This window comes from Halichoeres trimaculatus, unplaced genomic scaffold, assembly GCF_033239565.1.
Source record: "Halichoeres trimaculatus isolate MK-OKI-2021-1 unplaced genomic scaffold, fHalTri1.1 fHalTri1_scaffold_9, whole genome shotgun sequence".
Lineage (NCBI taxonomy): Eukaryota > Metazoa > Chordata > Actinopteri > Labriformes > Labridae > Halichoeres > Halichoeres trimaculatus.
This window is the reverse complement of record NW_027437188.1, coordinates 7716082-7736789: the sequence shown is the minus strand read 5'-3', so window position 1 is coordinate 7736789 and position 20708 is coordinate 7716082. Positions and strand designations below refer to the sequence as shown.

The window sequence follows — 20708 nt, the reverse complement described above, 5'->3', positions numbered from 1 at the left end:
ATGTTAAAAAAATAGATATCAGTGGTATTTTTACTATAAACCTTAAATGTACATACATATACATACATACAATGTGCTATTTTGGAGAAATACTGTGTTTGTGCATGTACTACAGGGGTTGTTTAATTTGAACACATTTGAATGTCAGACAGCTTCGAGTAAAAAGCAGTCCCTTCTTGGTCCAGCAGAGGGCCAGATACTGCATGAGGTGCCAGGGTGCCAGGGGCCTGCTTGCCAGCAAATACTGTTTCTTTCAGTAGGCCATGCTGTCAATTTAGGTCTGCTTTTGGCTATGCTGGATAACCTTGATCTATAGATTTAAACTCTGGTGCATCCTATTCAGACAGTTGGGATTTCTGTTCGGGATTTCTCGGGTCAGCTCCAATCTGTTCAATCAAAAAGGGAAACCACAATAGGAAGTTGTCAACATACTTGACTTTATGGGCTACAAAATTCACACAAAATATATTTTTTTCAGTTTGCTCGATATTATCATTTTATTGTTCCCAATACTTATGTCAGTTTGGGTCAGCCCAAGGTGAGATGAAATTAAAACTTCTAACCCTAATACATTAATGTCACACAAGACCAATCTCCCAAGGATTATTTCCCAATATTGGAATATTGCAAGAGTATCAGATTATGTTGCATCTTTTTTACTCAGTTAAGTAAGTTGCCTCTGTCTAGTTTATGCATTGATGAAAGCATTTCCGCTGTCCTCTTATGTCTTACAGTTCTAAATTTATGAGTAGTCACTTGCATCTTAAGACAACCATAAAATGTTTTACTGGACAGACAATTTGATATTTTGATACCACCTTGAACCACTAGATAAACTACTATGGTGATTCTAGGGTCTGCATCTTCTACCACACTCTTTTAAAAACCCATATTTAAAACAGCACCTGTTTTTATTAAACACACTGTGTTTACAGCCTATAGGCTACATAACAGTAAAAAATACCCCAGGACTATTCAAATAAAGCTGTTCTGTGAAATATTTACATTTCTCTTGTTTATATCTGTTTACTACCTTAACACTGAATATGCATGCAAGCGTGTTGCACACCACAGAAATACAGCATATCTGGCTTGTTTGTCTCGTCTCTATTTGGTTTATCGTTGTTTATTATTTGGATATGTTTTCGTTAAGATTTAAAACTCAAAAGTGGTTGGTGGAATGACAAAAAGGTGACCGAGGGTGAGCTGAAATACATATAAAGAACACAGAGTTACCAACGTGAATAAGTGTAAACTGAATTTAACCTATTTTCTTTATATGTATTCGAGCTTTTAAGATATGTTTTAGTACCACTTTCTTGTTTAGTAACAGAACCTTACTGCACGTGCATGAAGCGCTTCGGCATCCCCTCAATTCTCATTGGACGTCGAGCCATTCTAGACCCGCCTTTTGATGGATGTGGTTGGACAAATTATCCTACTTTGCACGGCCCTCGTGTGGTGTTCTGTATTTCCATTGGTCAAAATGTGAACCCCTCCTTAGGCATCATCTTCGTCCCGCCTACTTATCAAATGTCGAACCATGGTTGCTTCTCGGACATGTCAATTAAAGTAGAACTTCCGGGTGTTGAAGCGTTGCAAAACTGACAACAGGACCTTGCATTAGAGTAGAAGAGGACATCCATCGAGTAAACCCTGGATTACACTGTTTCAGGAAAAGTGAGTGACTGAAATAGTAGCGTGTTTCTTGTGATAAGGTTTGGTTTTCATTTGAAATAGAAACATCTTCATGTAAAGGTGAATGGATGTAACGCTAGTTAGCCTGTGAATTCAGGCTTCAGTCATGCTTGCATTACACAACTTGTTTGACACTACCATATAGCGGCCAGCTAGTCAGCTAGCTAATGTAGTGTAACTATTACATTTCTATGAATAGCTGCTGGATTTGTTTTCCCTTTACTGTAAGTCTCTTTACTGTAAATGTACGCCACACGTGTTTTTTGCACACTGGCACGACTTGAGAAAAGTCAGCCAACCTCAAGGTTAAACACCACAAAGTTAAATTTCAATGCCTGAATTCTTGTTTCATGAGTCACGTTATAATTATCTAAGAAGCTTCAAATTTAATTTCTGCTTCATTAACATATTAACTTACAGTGTGCGGTGGGTGTGTCTGGTACTGTGTGTGCTCTGTGTTCTCTCTTGTTCTCACCATGTAACAGCTTAACCTGACCCCCTTCTCTTTCCACCTCTCTCCATGTAGTGATCCTGTCAGAAGTCATGCAGGTGCTGCGAGGGGCAGGTAAAGTGGGGTCTGCTATGGTCACCACACAGGGAGAACAGCTCCGGTTAATGGCCTGCAACTCCTCCCTGGGAGCAGGGGTCAAAGCTGCTCAGGATGTGGTGGAAGGCCTGGTTGGCACCTTTATGGGTGGCAGTGCAGTATGTACTCTTTCTTGTGATGGGCATTGACATTATCTGTACCCCAAATGATAGATTAAATGTTAATTAACATAAAAATGCTCAATAATGTCGTCTGATCTCTCAGTAGTTGTGGTTTAATTTCCTCTAAATCTTCTGTGCCTTTAGCAGAAATCAATGCAGGAGGATGTGTTTCCGGATGCAGAAGGTTGGGAGAATGTGGACCCTGATGAAGCAGCCAAATGGGCCATGGGGTCTGAGTTCCCAACTGATGCTGGAGCAGCAGCAGAAATGCCAACAGGTATTGGCAGCCTAGTGAGGTTTCTTTTGTGGGACAGTATTTTTTACATGAACTGACCTTTTCCATGTGTAAAGCTTGTTTTAATGACTGAGTCCACCTGAGCCACAACTGCCTCTGAATCAAAATCAGAATCAAAATCATTTTTATTGTAACCTCAAAGTACACAGCATAGCATTTAAGAAGGTGACATACTGTGCCCTGGAAATCAGAAAATCAAAAAATAAGACACAACAGTACTGTACACTAACAGAGGTAGCTGCTCAGAGTTTTTAAAGTACAAATGTCAGGCTAATAAATATAGTCCTCAAAATATATAAATGGTGCATGAATTGTGTGTGTGTGATAAAAATGGCAACATCAAAAGTGCAATTTTCTCATCATTATTATTTATTCTATATTTCCTTTTCCTTCTGGATAAGAAGCCAGACGAAAAAGCCTGCATGAAAAGACTCCGCAGTCCAGTAGTAGACTAGGTATTTCACTCTAATGTTCAGTCATCTTATCACTAAAACATTGTTGTGCTCTCTGCCATAGGTGAAGGTCCTCGTCCCTCAGGGACTGGTCCTGCAGGAGCAGGATGGCCAGGACAGAGTGCACGGTTTCTACATACATACCCCAGCATCCATCGATACTACAGTCAAACCAGGTCTGCGCATGACTCAGTTGTGGGCAGACTCACACCAGAAGACATCAAGAAAGCCAGGGAGGCAAAGCAGTCCGTGGGTAAACCTGTCAAACAGAAGGTTGGTTAAAAAAACTAACTTCGATCCAATGTAATGCACTCTGCATCATTTATACCACACATCTTTCAAAATGATCAAAGTTCACCAAAGTACTGCACAGTACATTGAAAGATCAGATATAAATAAAATGCGTAAGAAAATAAAGAACATACATTTTTTAATATCACCACTTACTGAAAATGTAAGAACACCTTACATGAAGATATAAAAACAGAAAAATAAAAAAAAAAGTAAAAAACAAACATGGTCCCTGACACTTATCTTTTGGAGGACCAAACGCAGCTGATAGGTAGACCTTAACCACCAGAGGAAATATATATGTTAGACACCAGAGATGCACCAAGGTGCTGATGCATGTAAAGGTTTAAAAACATAAAAGACTCCAACAGGGTACAAGTGGAGGTTGGGTGAAAATGTATCCTCCATCTATAGCCAACTCAAGCAGATAACATCTTGTTTGTTAAGTTTTTAAGTGTACTACAATAGGTGATGGTCTTATGACTTAATATAAGGGTGAGTACAATTATGTGAGTTATGGTTGAGATTAAAGCAGGTAATTGATGGACAGGAAACAATAAGCATGATTAATGGCCTGGGAAATGAAGCCATAAATTGAAGTATACAACACATAAAGAATAAGGGCCCGGTCACGCTAGCCATCCAAACCTTGCTGTGCTCAAGCAGGATTGCCCCCCTGCAGCGCAGCTTGGGGCTGAAGTGTGTTTAAGCACAGTACGGTTTGCCAGTGTGACCACGTCCTAAGTAGTTATCCCTTTCTCATCATTTCTACTGAGGCCACGAGAGTGTTTTCCATCATACAATAAATGTTGAGCAGATGTAATTAGTTCTATGTTAACAAAAGGGTCTGCAGGATGTGAACAAGGGATAGAAGTTAGACCCATTCTATAAGTTGAGTCATGTCCATTCTATACACTTTCTTACTTTTGTTTTCTTTATTACTGTTGGGACTCCTCCTGAATTTCCCCTTGGGGATAAACTATTCTATTCTATTCTATTCTATTCTATTCTATTCTATTCTATTCTATTCTATTCTATTCTATTCTATTCTATTCTGTACTGTCTGGCCTAGCTGTGTTATTGTAAATTCACTGTCTGGAGAAATTTGAGACTGTATTTTTTTCTTCTGTGCACTACAATTTAACTTAAAAGAACCAGAATAGCAAATATAATTTTATCTAGTCTAATTGAATTGTTCTTTTTTTCTCTCTCTCACTGTGTTTTTCATCAGCTTAGTGATCGTGCCAGAGAGAGGAAGGTACCAGCCACAAGAATAAGCAGACTGGTTAATTTTGGGGGTAAGGACACTTGACTTTTCTATTTTTTTTTGCAAATCAAATCAGGCTCGGCGCTTTTTTGCACTTCTGTCTGAAGATCCACTCCAGGTTGTTCCAAATGTAACACAGGGAACTACAACGCAATGACTGTCTGATTGATATGTAGTGAATGCAGTGCAAATAGAACTGTTAGAGGGGAGGGTAAAAACATAAAAGTCCTCGTTAACAAATCTCCAAAACAGTGATATTTACAGCTCTATCATAACTAGTTCTTAAAATATGATTAACACAAAATGCTCACTGATGCATAGTGTAGGGTTGGTTTTGTGTGAAATGTTAAAGTCTTTTCGATGTGTCACAGCCATGCAAAAAAGTTGATGTTTTTCAGTTCTTCCACTGAAATGAATCATAATATCTGACACTCATGATATTAAATAATTCTCACTTGAGCTGGCGGCTGCAGCAGCAGCTGTGTCAGATCAGCGCTCCCCTCAAGCATCTGTTAAGTGTCTCTAATTTTAAAACCACTTGTCTGTCCGTCTCTTCACTGCAGGCCTGGCTGTAGGACTCGGGATTGGTGCCATCGCTGAAGTGGCAAAGCAGTCACTTGGAGGCAAACAGAGAGGAGGTACAGATATTCTTTTCACTTGTATCTTTTTGTAGCCTGAGCTTTTTAGCACATTCAGCTCAAAGATGGACAGCTGGGCAGCCTGGAGAAGTTTCTCATGTGTCAGCACCTGCTGAGCCTAGACAGGCATTAAATCAAACTTGTTAGCAGGCTCCTGCACACAGGTTGTAAAATGTGGTTAATAAAGAGTGTGTCATGTTGCTGAATTGCTTTGGTTTTACACCAGCAAGGAGGTAACTGCTGAGACAGATCACACTTGTTGCTGTTTTACTTTTTATGTGTCTATAATACATTTAAATTCCCCAAAGGTTGAGCTGTGTATTTTTTTTTCTGGCAAGTTGTGCTTTATATCAATTCAAATAACTCCTGTATAATGTTTTATTGTTTTCTGTGTTTTGTAGACACAAGTTCCCTGTTGGACTCTCCTCTGCTGTCAGAGGCTAACGCTGAGAGGATAGTTAACACGCTGTGCAAAGTTCGTGGAGCAGCGCTCAAGATAGGACAGATGCTCAGCATTCAAGGTACTTAATGTTATTTTTCCTGTGACATCAATTTATTTTACACTTTTTATTTAATCACATGCTGTTTCTTTTCTGATAGGCACAAGAAAGGCTGTCTATACAAATTAAATATACACTTGTTTTCAACCATGCGACATCAAAATGTGGAACTATGGTGAAGATTTGACAGAACTTTACACTTTTTAGTCTCAGAATTTGATATAATGGTCAAGGAAACCAACAAAAATATACCCTTCAGTTCTTCCACCTTATAGCATTTATGTGTTTATGTGAGCTACTCTCAAAACAAAACCAATGTCAGATTTCTGTGATGCAACATTTTTTAATTGACCCACCCTGCTGACCTCAAACAAAACCAATCCGTGTCACAGTTTAAAACATTTATACTGTAAGTGAAACTCCTAATTCAAACCAGTTTAATCAACATTTTCATTTTCAACTCGATTCAATTTTACATTAACCCTCAAATACTGCAGTTACAACCATCCTACATCATCACACTTCAGACAATAATGTTCCCCACAATATATCAACGGCAGCACATTAAAATCTTATCTTTGACGTTTTAATGGTCACTGAAGATTACAGTTAATATATCTTTGTCTTTGTTTTTCCTTCAGATAACTCTTTTATCAACCCCCAGCTGCAGAGGATCTTTGAGAGGGTCCGGCAAAGCGCAGACTTCATGCCTACCTGGCAGATGAATGTAAACGTGCACTCTGTCTGTAATGTCAAAAACCTTTCTAGCCATTTTTTGGTCTGATTGGATGAGATCAAAAATGCGTTTGACCCTTTTTATTGGCTTGTCAGTGAAGTGGTGAGTCTGGATGTATGTTTTAATTAAAGGTAAGTGTACCTTGATTGAATACATTTTTCTCCATGGCTTTGTCCGAGTAGAAAGTTCTGGAGGAGGAACTGGGACCAGGCTGGCGAGACAAGCTTGCATCCTTTGAAGATAAACCATTTGCTGCTGCATCCATCGGCCAGGTGCATCATGGGGTTTTGAAAGATGGGAGAGAAATTGCCATGAAGATCCAGGTATTGAAGCCTGCTCTATTTTTACCTCACTAATAACCTCGATCTATCTCCACCGGCATTGATTTTGTCTGTTATTCCCTCAGTACCCTGGAGTGGCAGAGAGCATCCACAGTGACATAAATAACCTGATGTCAGTTCTGAAAATGAGCGTGGTCCTGCCTGAAGGTAACAGATACATCAATAGATGTTATTTTTTCCTCTGACGCCACTGTCCAGTAAAACAAACTGCCGCTACACGCTGTAAGGATGAAATATGGATTTGTTGTTAGGTTATTGCATGTGTTTTCTCATAAAAGTTGAAGTCCTGCAGATTTTGTAACAGCTTCATTTTATGGAAAAGAGTACCAACCTTATTTTTTAAGGATGAAACAACTCCGCAATAATTTAATGTGGGGTGAAAGAAGCCATTTTTTAAATTTGTTTCCCTGTTATCACTCATTGAAGCTCAGTATTGCAGTTTGACCATGGGGTGGTGCTATAGTTACAGGTCATAACTCAGTAACAGGGAAAATGAGGATGATGTATCAATTTCACAAACTACTCCTGAACTTGCTCTTTGCAGAAAGATAACAGAGGCTCTATGTCTTTGCACATTCAGCTAATTCCTCCCTCTGTGTTGTTTTGCAGGTCTGTTTGCAGACAGCAGCTTAGAGGTCCTTCAGAGGGAGCTTGCATGGGAGTGTGACTACAAGAGGGAAGCAGAGTGTGCGAAGAAGTTCCGGTAGGTACACCTGAACTCACACCTTAAGGGGCCGTTTACTTCAGTGCTGCACACAGCATCAGCTTTGATAAATCAGGATCATATCTGTAAGGGCTTTGATTGATCATTTGATTTTCAGAAGTACCACAGGGTTTGTTTAACAAAGCCACAGCAGAAACAGAAACAGTAAGGGGCACAAAGACACAAGACAATGCTACAAAGAAAACAGCTCGAAAAGAAGTCACAGGCATTCGAATTAGAACTATGACCATAAAGATTTATTCAAATTAGGTGTATTTACACAATTTCTCTTGATTGCCAGCCAATATCATTCACCGTAGCATGTTTGTCACAGTGCAGCTAACCCTGTTAGCCATGGTGCTAAAAACACATTCACCAGGCTGATATGCTAACAAAGTCGCATAAAATGATCAAACCTACAGCTCCCGAGGATGCAGCCATGTCACAGACAGTCTGTATTGATCAGTGCTTCATCTCCAGGTTTGCAGTGAACCCTGAACCGTACTGTCTGTCCCTCGTTAAGAAAGCAATCTGAAGTGAAATGGTTAGCACACACCTACAGCAAATAGAGATGAAAATCGGGCAAATCCAAACCACCATTGTTTTTAGTCTTTTGTAGAGTTCTTAAGCTGATACGTGGAGGTTTGGCTTTCCAGAGGAACTTATTGATGACTGAGTCTAACGATTTAAACCAGGCGGAAAGGGGTTTGGTGGGGATCATTGAGAACAGATAGTTTACTCTAGGTAAAACCATCATTTTAATGGTGGCAACTCTCCCCATGAGTGATATGGGTAAAGATGTCCACCGCATGAGGTCATCCTCAATTGTTTTAAAAAGCTGGACATGATTTAGTTTTATTAGTTCAGAAAGACAAGGGAAATGTTTTTAAAAGTAAAGTGAAAAGTATTTAATATTCCCTGAATTTAGATTAATTTCTGATTATTCTTGAAAGTACAGTTGATGGGGAGAACAGTAGTTTTTGACCTTCTGCCATTTATTAGCTCAACTGTTAAACACCATAAATGTTAAAAAAAAAAAAATCAACATTAATTTCACTCTTACTGCCTGGTGGGAGTTTCTTAAATTAACCAAGTCTTCACTCATTCCTTGTAAGATCACACCCATCTAAAACAACCCTGACATCTTACAAAAAAAATAAAATGATCAACTTTACTTGGTGGAATAATAAATGTATCAAGCATTTTGAACATATTATTCAAAACAGAAACTTCATATCATTTGAAATACTCACTAAACAATATGAAAACTCGTTAGCTGGTCAAATGTCAGAGCAACACAAACACTTTGTTCTATCTTGGACCAGTACCTTCATCGGGAGTGAACTATAGCCTTAGTGAAGGAGCAAACTGCTGCAGTGATCCATGTAAAAGTGAATTTTGCATCATTTGGCAGCTTTTTTTTTTTTTTACAAAGCATAAATTACAGCTGATGTAGCAGTTAAGTAGTTTCTAACAGAAATGTCATCAACAGTAAAGGAAGAGCTTGTTGCTTTGCTCTTGTTTGCTGTTACTGTAAAATCTTTGAAAGCAAAACTCAATTTGTAGCTATTTCCTGGCATCCTAGCTGAAATTATTGCTGAACTAGATAAGAAACCACATGCTGGTAAATTTAGGCCATTAACTATAAACTTGGTCCGTTTTTAGAGCCTTAGAGAAAAATGACACAAAACAATAAATCAGTCTTAATCAATAAATAATCTGAGTGCTCCTCTCATTCGTCTGAGTCCTGATGCAACCAACGCTCATGTCTGAGTCATCAGTGCTCGAGTACAAGTGGAATCACAAGAGGATGGTGGTGTTTGCTTTTGTAGGTCGTATCAAAGGAGCTTTGATTTGTACTGATATAAATACAAACAGTCTGTTTTTGGAAAGAGGGATCCTTTTAACGGCTCACTCTTTGTACCATAAATAAAAACACCAGTTGTGGTCTATTATTATGGATTTTAGCCATGACTTTGTTGCTTTTAAATTTTCATGACCACTTGTGTCTGTCCTTCAGGTCTCTGCTGGAGGGAGATGAGTACTTCCAGGTCCCTGAGGTGATTGATGAGCTTTCAGGCCGCAGGGTGCTGGCCATGGAGCTGGTACAGGGAGTCCCTCTGGACAGCTGTGTAGACCTTGACCAGGAGACCAGGAACCAGGTACTGGTCTGTTCTCACACACATGAATTCTATTTGTGCTGGAATTTTCTTAATATCACTGCAGTATGATTGATGCACTGGAGCTTGAGACAACAGGGGAATTTGGTTGAATCTTCAGGAATTTGAGGCTTAGGAGAAGATTTTGCAAATGCACAACTATTTCAGAGTATTCTCTCAAGCATTAAGTCCTATATCCACCAAAATCCAGGAATTATGAACCAGATTTTATAAGTTGAAGTGCCGGAATCAGGAAATATTTTGGAATATGAAGGTCATGATGAGCATGCTGCATAGAAAACTTGATCTAGACCCTTTGAATGTAGCAACCAGTTGTAGCTCAAATGCTGCAACATGTAAACATTCACAGCCCAGCTCCTGGGACAGCTAATGTACTTGAAAATTAGGCCGCAGGACCTCAGACAAAGTGTGAAAAATGACTCTGGTAGTGTAAATTGAACTGTAAAATATACTCTTCCATTGTAAGTTTGCACCTGCGAAAGTGAGAGTGTGCAGTATGAGATATTGGACGATTACACTGTGCCAGTAAACTAAAACCTCTCTCCTCTTTTTGCCTGCAGATCTGTTTCAATATCCTTCAGCTGTGTCTCAGGGAGCTGTTTGAGTTCAGGTTCATGCAGACGGATCCAAACTGGGCCAACTTCTTCTACAACTCAGACACTAACAAGGTGAGGAGGGTCTGACTGAGAGGTTTTTTAACTAATTGTTGAATTAGTTTCAATAAATGTTTCTACCAAAAGCTAAACCTTTGATGCTGCAGATCTCCAGTAATTACATGTTGTCTATAGGTTGTTCTGTTGGACTTTGGTGCCTGCAGAAGCTACCCAGAATCCTTCACAGATGACTACATTCAGGTATGTTGAGTCTAAATTTATACTGCACCAGACAGTGAACCTCAGAGCATGATTTATACAGGATTCCTCTGAATTATGAAAAGTCTCGGGCTAGATTTTGCTACAGCTGTCCAACACAGTCACACCCACATTCAGCTACTTGCAGCTACTTCAGTCAAGCACAGTTTTAAAGTGGGGCTCTTAAAATAAACATGATGACCACATCTATATCATCTCTTTGTTGCTGTTCAGGTGGTGCACGCAGCCTCTGTGGGTGATCGTGCCACTGTTCTCTCCAAATCCAAGGACCTGAAATTTCTGACAGGCTTCGAGGCCAAGGTGAGGTATTTTAGTCGCTGCCTCTTTGCTCATTTATTTTTGATATGGTTTATCCTTCTCTGTCTCCTCTGTCTTCTTCAAATTAATGTGTCCTCTTACCTCAGTGTCAGTCCCTGAACAGGATCCATGTTTTCTTCTTCTCTTAAACTATCTTTGTAAAGAGGCATGTCAAAAAGCTTCTGTATCCTTGAGTGGATTAATGCAGGATGTTTGAAAACACTTTTAATGATCACCAAAACTGTTCAACTCACACTATTTTATGAGCGATGAGATTTGAAATAAACATTGATTATTTTGTACACAGTTTTTTTTTAACGCCTCTCTGTTTCCTCCACCAGGCCTTCGCAGATGCCCACGTAGAGGCAGTGATGATCCTCGGTGAAGCCTTTGCCTCCTCTGAGCCTTTTGACTTCGGCACCCAGAGCACCACCCAACGCATCCAGAGCCTCATCCCCGTCATGCTACGCCATCGCCTCACTCCTCCACCCGAGGAGACATACTCCCTCCATCGCAAGATGGCTGGCTCCTTCCTCATCTGCTCCAAACTTAAGGCTAGCATAGCGTGCAAAGACATGTTCCTGGATGTGTACAACGCCTACAACCAGCGGAGGCAGGTGAAGCAGGCAGCGCAGGCCGCAGTGTAGACACTGAGGGATAAAATCACTGTCGCAAAATGTCAGAGACTTTTTCAGAGTAGACATGGACAGGGGAATAAAATCATGGAGTTCCTGATCTGAAAGAAGACTGCATCAGACTCCCCGCACCATGTCCATCTGTGACTGACAATGATGACAAACTCCAACCAGAGGCATGCTCGACTCTCTTTTCCTGTCTCCATTCACTCACTTGAACCAACAAACATAAGTGCTTCAGCGATGACCTGGCTGCTGATCACTCTGTAAATGACGGTATAAACTGTGCCATAAAGGATATATAATGAAGCCTAACTATAGTAATGTGGATTTAATCTGTGTAATTACTGAAGAGATGATTTATTTAATCTATTCTGAGTGTTGGCGTGTGTTTGATCACAGTGACACCTGGGTTACATCCCTCTGTCACAACAAAACGTACTGATCTACATCCAGCCTGTAGACTCTGTGTGCAGTCCCTCCAAAGACAACATATGCTGTACATTCCTTTTGTGCTGTGGCTAAAATAAATCAAACCTGGCTTTGGTAACACTTTACGACGGCATATTAGGGCCACTAAGATATATTAATTAATATTTTTTGTGAAAATAAACCTGAAATTTTTCGAGTTTGTTAAGTCACAAATGTATGACTTTTTGAACTAAAAAAATTACGCAAATTTACAACTTTATAGACAAGTAAATTTAGATTTCTCAGATTTATACATAGCTCTGGATTTGTAGACTGTTATGAAGCTACTTAATGGCAAGATGGACCAAATTGAGAGATTTCAGATTGTAATTTTGAGTTGAACTCAGCAATAACAAGACATCACAAGTTTTGGCCAAGAGTCATTGTATTATCATATACATTCAGACTGTGGAAAGACACTTGTGGGGCTCTTCAGAAGAAAGCAGCATAAACTTGCAAATGCACAAGTTTATAAAGTCATAACTTGCGACTTTATAAAACCGAAAAATTTGTGACATTAAAAACGAAAAAAAAATAGTTTTTTTTTTTTTTAAATTAATTTATTTATAGATTGTTTTTTTTTTTTTCAAATAAATCAATGTTTTTATTTAAAGAAATTCAATAAATAAATACGTTTTCAATTTAAAAAAACTGTTTTTTTCTTGAAAATGTATTTATTTATTCAATAAATATATAAATAAATAATGTTTCAAGAAAAAAAAACTACAATTTTTTTTCTATTTTTTTTTTCCTTGAAAATGTATTTATTTATTGAATTTCTTTAGCCCTGTGATTGACTGGCGACCAGTCCGGGGTGTACCTGGGTGTACCTAGTGGCCCTAATACGCCATCCTAACACTTTATACTGAGGTACCCATGTTAAATATGTACTTATTAGTGATATACTGACTCCTAATTTGTCAATTTACTGCTTTAAAAAAGCAACAATACATAGTTTTAAAGCCATAAAAAGCCAAAGTTCTATAATGTGAATGCAAATAAGCAGCTAGTTAACTGACAGTCAGCATGTATACTGTGCGGTGTAAGGTGTTACCCTGACGAATTTTCACCCTGACACCAAGGCCACCCATGTTTCCAAGACAATGAATATCTTTCTGCCTTAAGGACACATAACAAGTCCTGTGTGCCTGTCTCATGCTGCTTCTCTCTATCCTGTTATGAAGACTCAGCGTGCTGCTGGATGAGTTGGCAGAAATGAAGCTGTTTGTAAGAGGGATGACTAAAGCAGATTATTAAAAGGATTGGTGAACACATCCTGGTTTGTCATGTACTGTAAATTTAGCAAAAACAAGCTCCTGTTGAATGAACACTGTCAGTCTTTTTTGTTACAGAAAATGTCTTAATGACAGAAATGTATGCAATGCATTTTTTTTCATTCAATAAAACATGAGGGATTCATATGCAACAGTAACTGCGTTTTACTGGCAGGTGTCAAAACAGAGCGGAAAGCCAAGGACCGTCTCCTCTCTGTATTGATCTTTCCATTTCAGTCTCAGGCCTCTTTGGAGGATGTCATTGGCTGGGGGCCATGTTTGACCTCATTCTCCTCCTTCATTGTTCTTTTATTGACCGTTTAGCATCATGTTCAGCTCCCAAAAATGTTACCCCTCAGCTAATGGTGGCATTGATGTGTCAGTTTGGGAACTATTTTTGTATCAAGGCTGTGCTGTCTCTTTTTTTGTTGTCTATAAAGCATTACAGCCCTTCAGAGCTGTCTGCAGGCTGGAGGAGACACACCACAGGAGGAGAGATGTGAGGCTTCCTCTGGCACCATTAAAACCTGATGGAGAAAGATGCAGCCTTTCACTGTACCTCCATTAGCGCGTGCTGTTAGAGTCCCTCCACCAAGCTTTGTGATGGTGCACAGCCCAGCTGCTGTGAGGCAGGCCCTGATGCACTTCAACAGCATCACAGTTTACTTTTTCCCAGTTTTGGGAATCAGCCACGGTTAATAAGTGCAGCACATGTGGAGAGAAGAAAAGGCACATTCTTCTCTTGAAGTTTCACGCAATGGAAAGTTGGAGCCATTCTCTGCGTGTGAGGAGCAGCTGGATTAAGTTTGTCAGCTCTTCTTTGCTCATTGTCAGGCTTTTTCATTTAGGATGGTTTCTTTTTACCAAATCCAGATCATATACATGTAAATGTTTCCCCTGAGAAAACTTTATATTTAACTCATTTTCATGAATGTAAAACAAATTTAGAGTAAAGGTCTAACTGGGACCACAGTGGGATCATTAAGGGACAGTTGGCAGGCTATGACTCCTTCATTATAAAAGCTGATCTGCCTTCTTTTACGAGGCTTTACTGTTAGTTTGTAAACTTAAATGACCACTGGGATTCCATAGAAATGTTTATTTCAGCCCTATTCTCTTAATTAGAAACAGATTGTCATTTTAGATTTTAAAGTCAAGTCTTAAATAGCTTCAAAATGTGCTTGCAGATTTGTATAGATAGAGAGTAGTGCTAGTTAAGAGTTTTTTCAGAGTTGGATGGAGCTGTTATTTTATTCCAGCATAGTAACACAAGTTTAAATCTTAACTAGCATTCTATAAAACCCTAGGAAAAATAGATTTCAATGGAAAACATTTCTTTTCTGTGCATTTTCAATCAAACCTTTTTGGCATTTGAACCATTTGCAAAACTTAACTGATGCACATCTAGGCCAAAAAAGAAACCTGTGGGATAAAATCAGAAGAAAACAGACTGCTTGAGTCAAATGCTGCACCATAACTTCAGTCTGCAGAGTGAAGGCCAACTTTGGAGGGGAAGGAACAAAAAAGGCGCATATTCGAGGGTAAAGGGACTTTTAATTCCACGGTTTCCTTTTTCTTTCTTTCCTTCCTTGTTTCTTTAATGTATTCAGTAATTTTCCTTAACAAAATCAATATCAACATTTCATGTGACATATCTGGACCACTTAAGTAAAACAAATACTAAAACAAATGAATGACTCCACATGAAATGAGCCAAAGGCCAGACAGTAGGACCATCAGTCTTAGTTTTAGTCATTAGGATGTATTCATTTCTGTAAAAACTTTTCCTCGCTTTGTGATATCCAGTGGGACTGTTTTAAAAACCACAGAGGCATCCTGCAGAGCCTATAACCTGACAAAGCCCCTCAGAGCAAGGCACACTTCCCTTCCTCTCTTCTGCTGTCCAGTTTGTCCCAGAAACTAGGCTACTCTCTGAAAGCAGAGGGGAATTTCCCTTCAGGGATGACTGGAGTAAATGTATGAACACTGCGGCTGAGCTGCCGCACGGTGGCGCAGTGGAGCGCCTGAGACAGAGCCTTGCTTTTTTCTTCTCTTTTTTTTTTCGTTTCTGGAAAACATCAATGGGGAGAGTGGATTTGCATGTCCGGCCGTCTGTGCCAATGGGCGCACTGGGAAGGCTGGGTTAGCGGGTGGAGCCGGAGGAAGCAGCCCAGTAAGTGCACAGTCAACAACCAAAGCATCCGAGATTACTACAGATACACCAATCCCACCGAAATCTCCCCCGAATCGTTGTTTGAATCTTTCTTTTTTAATTTGGTGTGTGTTTGTGTTTACGCGTGTGCGTGCGCTGCGACCTGGCTGATTTGCGGCTCCACATCGCCTCCATACATCGCTTCCCCAGTGCGGATGAGAAGGATTTTGTGAAATTACCCGTTGCAGATTATTCTGGTGTACAATATCTTTTCTGTCCGGGGTCCTGGATTTACTCCGAGGAGGAGCGGGGAGCCGATCATCCGTCGTTCTCTTGGGTGAGTTCACTGTTTCCCCGTCCAATCTGGCATCCCTGTTTACTGACTCTTCCAGGGTTAGGCTATTTAGAGAGCCGGTCATAAATACCTCTATAATGAATGAATCCACCACGGAGAAGTGCTTGATCCTCTCGGATCTTTCTTATATCACTGATTTGCGAGTTTGTGGGTGATTGTGATATTTGAATACAAGTGCAGCTCTTGTGGGTCAGAGTCTCGCCAGTGGGCCCATATGTGTGATATGAATGAAATGTGGCAGCTCCAGCCTTTGATAGCGGATCTCATCCCTGAAGCTTTACCAAAGAGAAACAACTGAAAAAGAAATCTGATTGGCTTTTACAATGAAACTACAACTCTAAACTTGAATGTGGCGTTAGATTCTCCCGTGTTGCCATGCTGAAATGAACCCTCTAACTTTACTGGCTCATAACGGAGATAAATGGCTCATTATTACTGCTCTTAACACCCATTAACGTATGGAACTGACGTTACTGCGTCATTACTGGCGTGGGAATGAGGTAATCGACTGATCCGTGGAGAATCACGTAGATTATTGTGAAATCAGTGGATGTGGGTTTGTGGTGTTGGTGTGTGTTTTCTGTGGGACAGCATGGCCCCTGAAACACGCGCCCTCAGTTTGAATAAATTTACGACCATAATCATTAGTCTGCAGGATTATCCTTGTCTGCTCCATTGCATCATGCGACCTTGATCACAGTGTGTTTTGCATCATTTTCAACTCCTTTAAAGGCCTTCTTCTTCGTTTTTACACCAAAAAATGTTGCAGTTATTGCTCCCAGACAGAAATGGAAGATTCCCAGTAAAAAGGAGGAGAAAGCTGTGGCTCTGGACACATTGGCTCTGATGCACTCACTTCTTTCCTCCCTTGGCACATGCCTGCATATATAGGCCCAGTTAATGCATGCGGCTCTATTGTCTGAGGAGCTCCATCTGTTCCATGACATGGCATTCCTCAGACAGCCAGTCATGCTGTTAGAGGGTGGTCTACCCTGACCCACCGCCTGTGAAGAGAGACCAAGAGAAAGAGTCACATGACGGTGTATTATGAAGACAGTAAGTGCAGGACTAATGTGTTTCAGCCCACAATCCCTGGACCACCTTCAGAGAAAGCTCAGCCCGGGGCTGGAGTGCAAGGTCAGACCCAGAACCAGGTTTTGAGAATCCCTACATGTGGTCTGACATTTGGTAGGGGGAAGGCTAAGTCCAGTCATAGAAGGAGCGGGTAAATGAGAGGTTATGTCTAGAGCTGGGGTTAGAGAAAGGCTAAGTCCAGACTGAAACCTAGCACCAGAGATGGACAAATGTGTGAACAATGGGCTGGATTAAGGTGCTGTGAGGCTAAGGATGAGGTTACAGATGAAAGTAGTTTAGGCCTGGTTTTCATCAAGAGCTGGGGCTAGAAGGATCTCTGTGTGACTTTGCAGCTTGGGTTGTTAAAAGGCAGAGTTGGGAAAGGTAAGCAGGGTCAAAGGGTGGCCAGATGTAGTCTGGATTGTGAGATAAAGATGGTGTTACTGAGGCGCAAAATGTGATGTTCAAATGAGAGTAAATGAAGGTTACTTTATTTTAACATACAAATAAGTTACAAGAGGTCTGCTCTGTATGGTGGTGGATAGCTCTGAGGCTGGCTGGTTTGGTCCTAAGTAGGACTGAACGATTTTGGAAAATAATCTAATTGCGATTCTTTTGGACCAACAATGCGATTGCGATTTAGCGAACAATTTTTTAGGGGGATGCTTATCTTCTGCATTGTTCACTAAACACAAGTTTTAAGTCAATCTGTAGCAAGGCCAACACAACAAAGGATACTGCTAACATTCAAACAAGTCTTTTTTTGGACTTCCTTATTGAAAAAAAAAGGAACTCTGAAATTTTACTGGCCTCCTGTTGTCAGCAAGAGTAACAAATCATACAGAATGAAGTTTACAAGGGGTATGGCTCTGCCTGCCACAATCATTCTACTCTATGGATCTTTGTAGCTCACAGGAGTTTTTTTTTTTTTTACCAGAAAAAAACAGCATTTTGACTTTTGCTGGTTTTAATGAAGAATGAGTAAAAGATAGTATATTGGTCTGTGTACATTAAACTTTTTTTTCCTAATTGCAGCCTTAGCTATTTGAAAATTGCATACTATTAAATTGCGATGTCAGTTTCAAATCGATTAATTGTTCAGCCCTAGTCCTAAGTTTGAAGAAGAAAAGTCAGGTTTAGTCTAAGGGCGTATTCAGACCTGGACTGTTTGGTCCACTTTAAACGGACCAGGGTTCGTTTCCCACGCTGGTGCGGACTTTCCATGCAGGTGTGAATAGACACAAACAAACCCTGGTGCAGACCAAACAACCGGACTGAGACCCACTTTTTGAGGTGGTCTCGGTCTGCTTCCAAACAAACTCTGGTACGGTTCGTGGTTCTCTGGTGCAGGTCTGAATACAAACCAAGGTCCATCTGAACTAACTACAGGATACATGCACCTTTTGGGCCTATAAAGCCACCGTAACCTAACCGTCTTTGGTTCATACCTGATCCTCTATCTTCTGTTTAGCCACGCTGTTGCTAGCATGTTGTGGGTCAGGACACGCAGAGCATAGCGTCTCCTTGCTGCGTGCATTCGTCTTCGCTGTTCCAAAATTGTAAACGGTGTTGTTAACCCTTCTTTGAAGGAGCTGCTCTTGAAACTGAAAATGATTTTCAGCTCTAATAAGAGCACAAACTCACATGTTTACCTCCATTTCCGGGTCTGTATTCTGTGTGCCGCCTTTGTCAGTGCTGTCCAATGAGAGCACTGATCGTCACACACGTGGATGTGTTTACAGAATATAGTCCACTTACAAAAAGTACAATCTGAATACAATCTGCACCAAACGAAAAAAATAAAGTCCGCTTTTGGTCCGGACCAAACAAGTGGACCAAAGGACTTTTCTGGTCTGAATACAGCCTTAAGCTAGGGCCAATGAGAAGCAGGGTTGGACTGGAGCTAAAACTTAACAGTTGTTGGTTTAAAGTTTGGACTTGAAGATATACAGACTTGATCGCAACTCAGGGACTAAAATGCCGACTTTGGGCTTTAAGTAGCCAGTTTGGTCTGAGCTCTAGACCAAAAGATGACCATCTGGGTCTGGAAGATGATAAGTTTCAAATCTTGAGCTTTAATGAAGACACAAAGGTTTGATTTGCAGAATGACAAACATCTGATTGTGAGCGAAAGTACATCTCGTTCAGGCCAAGTGCTCGGGGTAAAGGCCAATAGGACTTGGTTTGAGTCTGAAACTTGATGAAGACCAAACACTTTGGTTTTGGGTTCAAGTGTAGGCCAAAGTTAAGATAGACGAGAGATGCAAGCGTGTGAAGTCCATGCCAGAGCGCTGCTGGATATAAATGGGCTGTTATGAAGCTAATCACTGTTGCAAGTCAGACTCAACTAGAACATAATTACACCACATCCATCTACACAGCAATACACTCATAAGTGCACACACACACATACACACACACTCCATTTCCCCTTAGACCACTTCCCCCTTTCCACTGCTCTGATTGCTGCATTAGGACGTGCCTTTTTTTTGTTTGACACATGAACGCACACACACACACACTCACACACACACACTCACAAGGGGGAGGGTTGGCGCAGCTGAGACCACAATACAGTGGGGGATCAAAGGTCATCCAGCTGGCCAATCAGGGTGCTGTCTGGTGTTGGAGGAGGGCGTCTCTCCCCTCTTTGTGCCGGTCAGGGTGGGTCTGCTAAACAAGCAGCTCCACTTCCAGGCCCGGCCCTGATATGACCAGCAGCCACGCTGGGCTCCCTCAGAGCCTCTCTGACCTCCAGACTCTTTAATGGACAGCAGGTCCGAGTTTTCTCCAGTTTAAAGGGTGAACAAGTCTTTAAAGGGTGTGGCGAGCACAAGCACAAAAAGTAACGGTTACAAGTTGTGTGGAGTAGGTGTGATTGATGAAACCAAACCCTGCAACTACAACCTGAAAATTGACTTCATAATTCTATTTCTGCTGGTGGGATTAATTAAAGAAATAAAGTATGATAATGAGCTTGGAGGCACTTAGAGGATGGTTAGAGAGGAAGGATGAGGAGATGAGTGGTGGAAAGAGGAAGTGCTTTACAGACCGAGCAGGGTGATGAGGAGCAGGAGTTAGAAGAGGCTGAGAGAATGATAGAAGCTGCAGAGGATAAACACAGAGCAGTAAGAGAAAAGAACAAGAGAGAGATGGATGGAACAGGAGGGAGGGAAAAAGTGTGAACAGAGACGCTGGAAAGCATTTGTTCTCTGTTTGCCGTCGTAGTTTTTGGCAGAAACTCCTCATTGGATGTGATTGTGTTAGTCAGCGCAGAACCTGCGACACAGAAGATGTACTTGTCTCCTAACATTTACGTCTATGTCATTCTACCTCCCTGTCTTTTTCTCTCACACCATCACAGACACACACGCACACACACCCCTCTGTCTGATGCCTAAGTGCCTTCAATATGTGCTGAGTGGAGTTATCTGATTACTGCAGGCTAGTTAAATGCAACCACTCCTTTCCCTCATCTGCCTCCATTACTGCACACGCTAATGGCATGCTCGCAGTGCACAGACGGACGTGTAGTGTCATCTACGTGTCTGTTTGTGAGCTTTTATTGCCGTGTATTATGTTGATCTGGATTGATGAATGATTGGAACAATGGATTTGAATGCCTATCTAGTGGACACTCATGTGTGAAGACAGCAATTTGTTGTTGTTTTTTTTACTCTGTGTTTGGCGACGTGTGAAAGTGCGTGTGTGTCTGTGCGCCTGTTTCCCTGGCGATCAGCACTTTATTTCTTTGCTTCAGTGGCGTTTT

The 20708-nt window shown here is 40.8% G+C and overlaps 2 protein-coding genes across 3 annotated transcripts in view; both read left to right on the top strand.

The window, feature by feature from the left end:
- Nucleotides 1-1555: 1555 nt before the first annotated feature.
- coq8b (coenzyme Q8B) lies at nt 1556-12602 on the top strand. 2 transcript variants are annotated; one of them, XM_074679819.1, is made up of 16 exons: nt 1556-1680; nt 2225-2403; nt 2554-2683; nt 3218-3426; nt 4676-4742; nt 5275-5349; nt 5751-5870; nt 6491-6576; nt 6768-6908; nt 6992-7073; nt 7536-7629; nt 9650-9791; nt 10370-10477; nt 10598-10663; nt 10895-10981; nt 11320-12602. In XM_074679819.1, coding segments are annotated over exons 1-16 (1893 nt in total). In that variant the 5' UTR covers nt 1556-1679; the 3' UTR covers nt 11626-12602. The 2 variants fall into 2 exon arrangements, with proteins under 2 accessions (XP_074535920.1, XP_074535919.1); XM_074679818.1 differs by having other exon boundaries at nt 2551-2683.
- A 2856-nt stretch (nt 12603-15458) lies between these two features.
- numbl (NUMB like endocytic adaptor protein) overlaps nt 15459-20708 on the top strand; it is an 84632-nt gene continuing 79382 nt past the window's right edge. The window contains exon 1 of the mRNA XM_074680022.1: nt 15459-15847. The gene's annotated coding sequence lies outside the window, so the exon portion shown is untranslated. The remainder of the gene's footprint in view (nt 15848-20708) is intronic.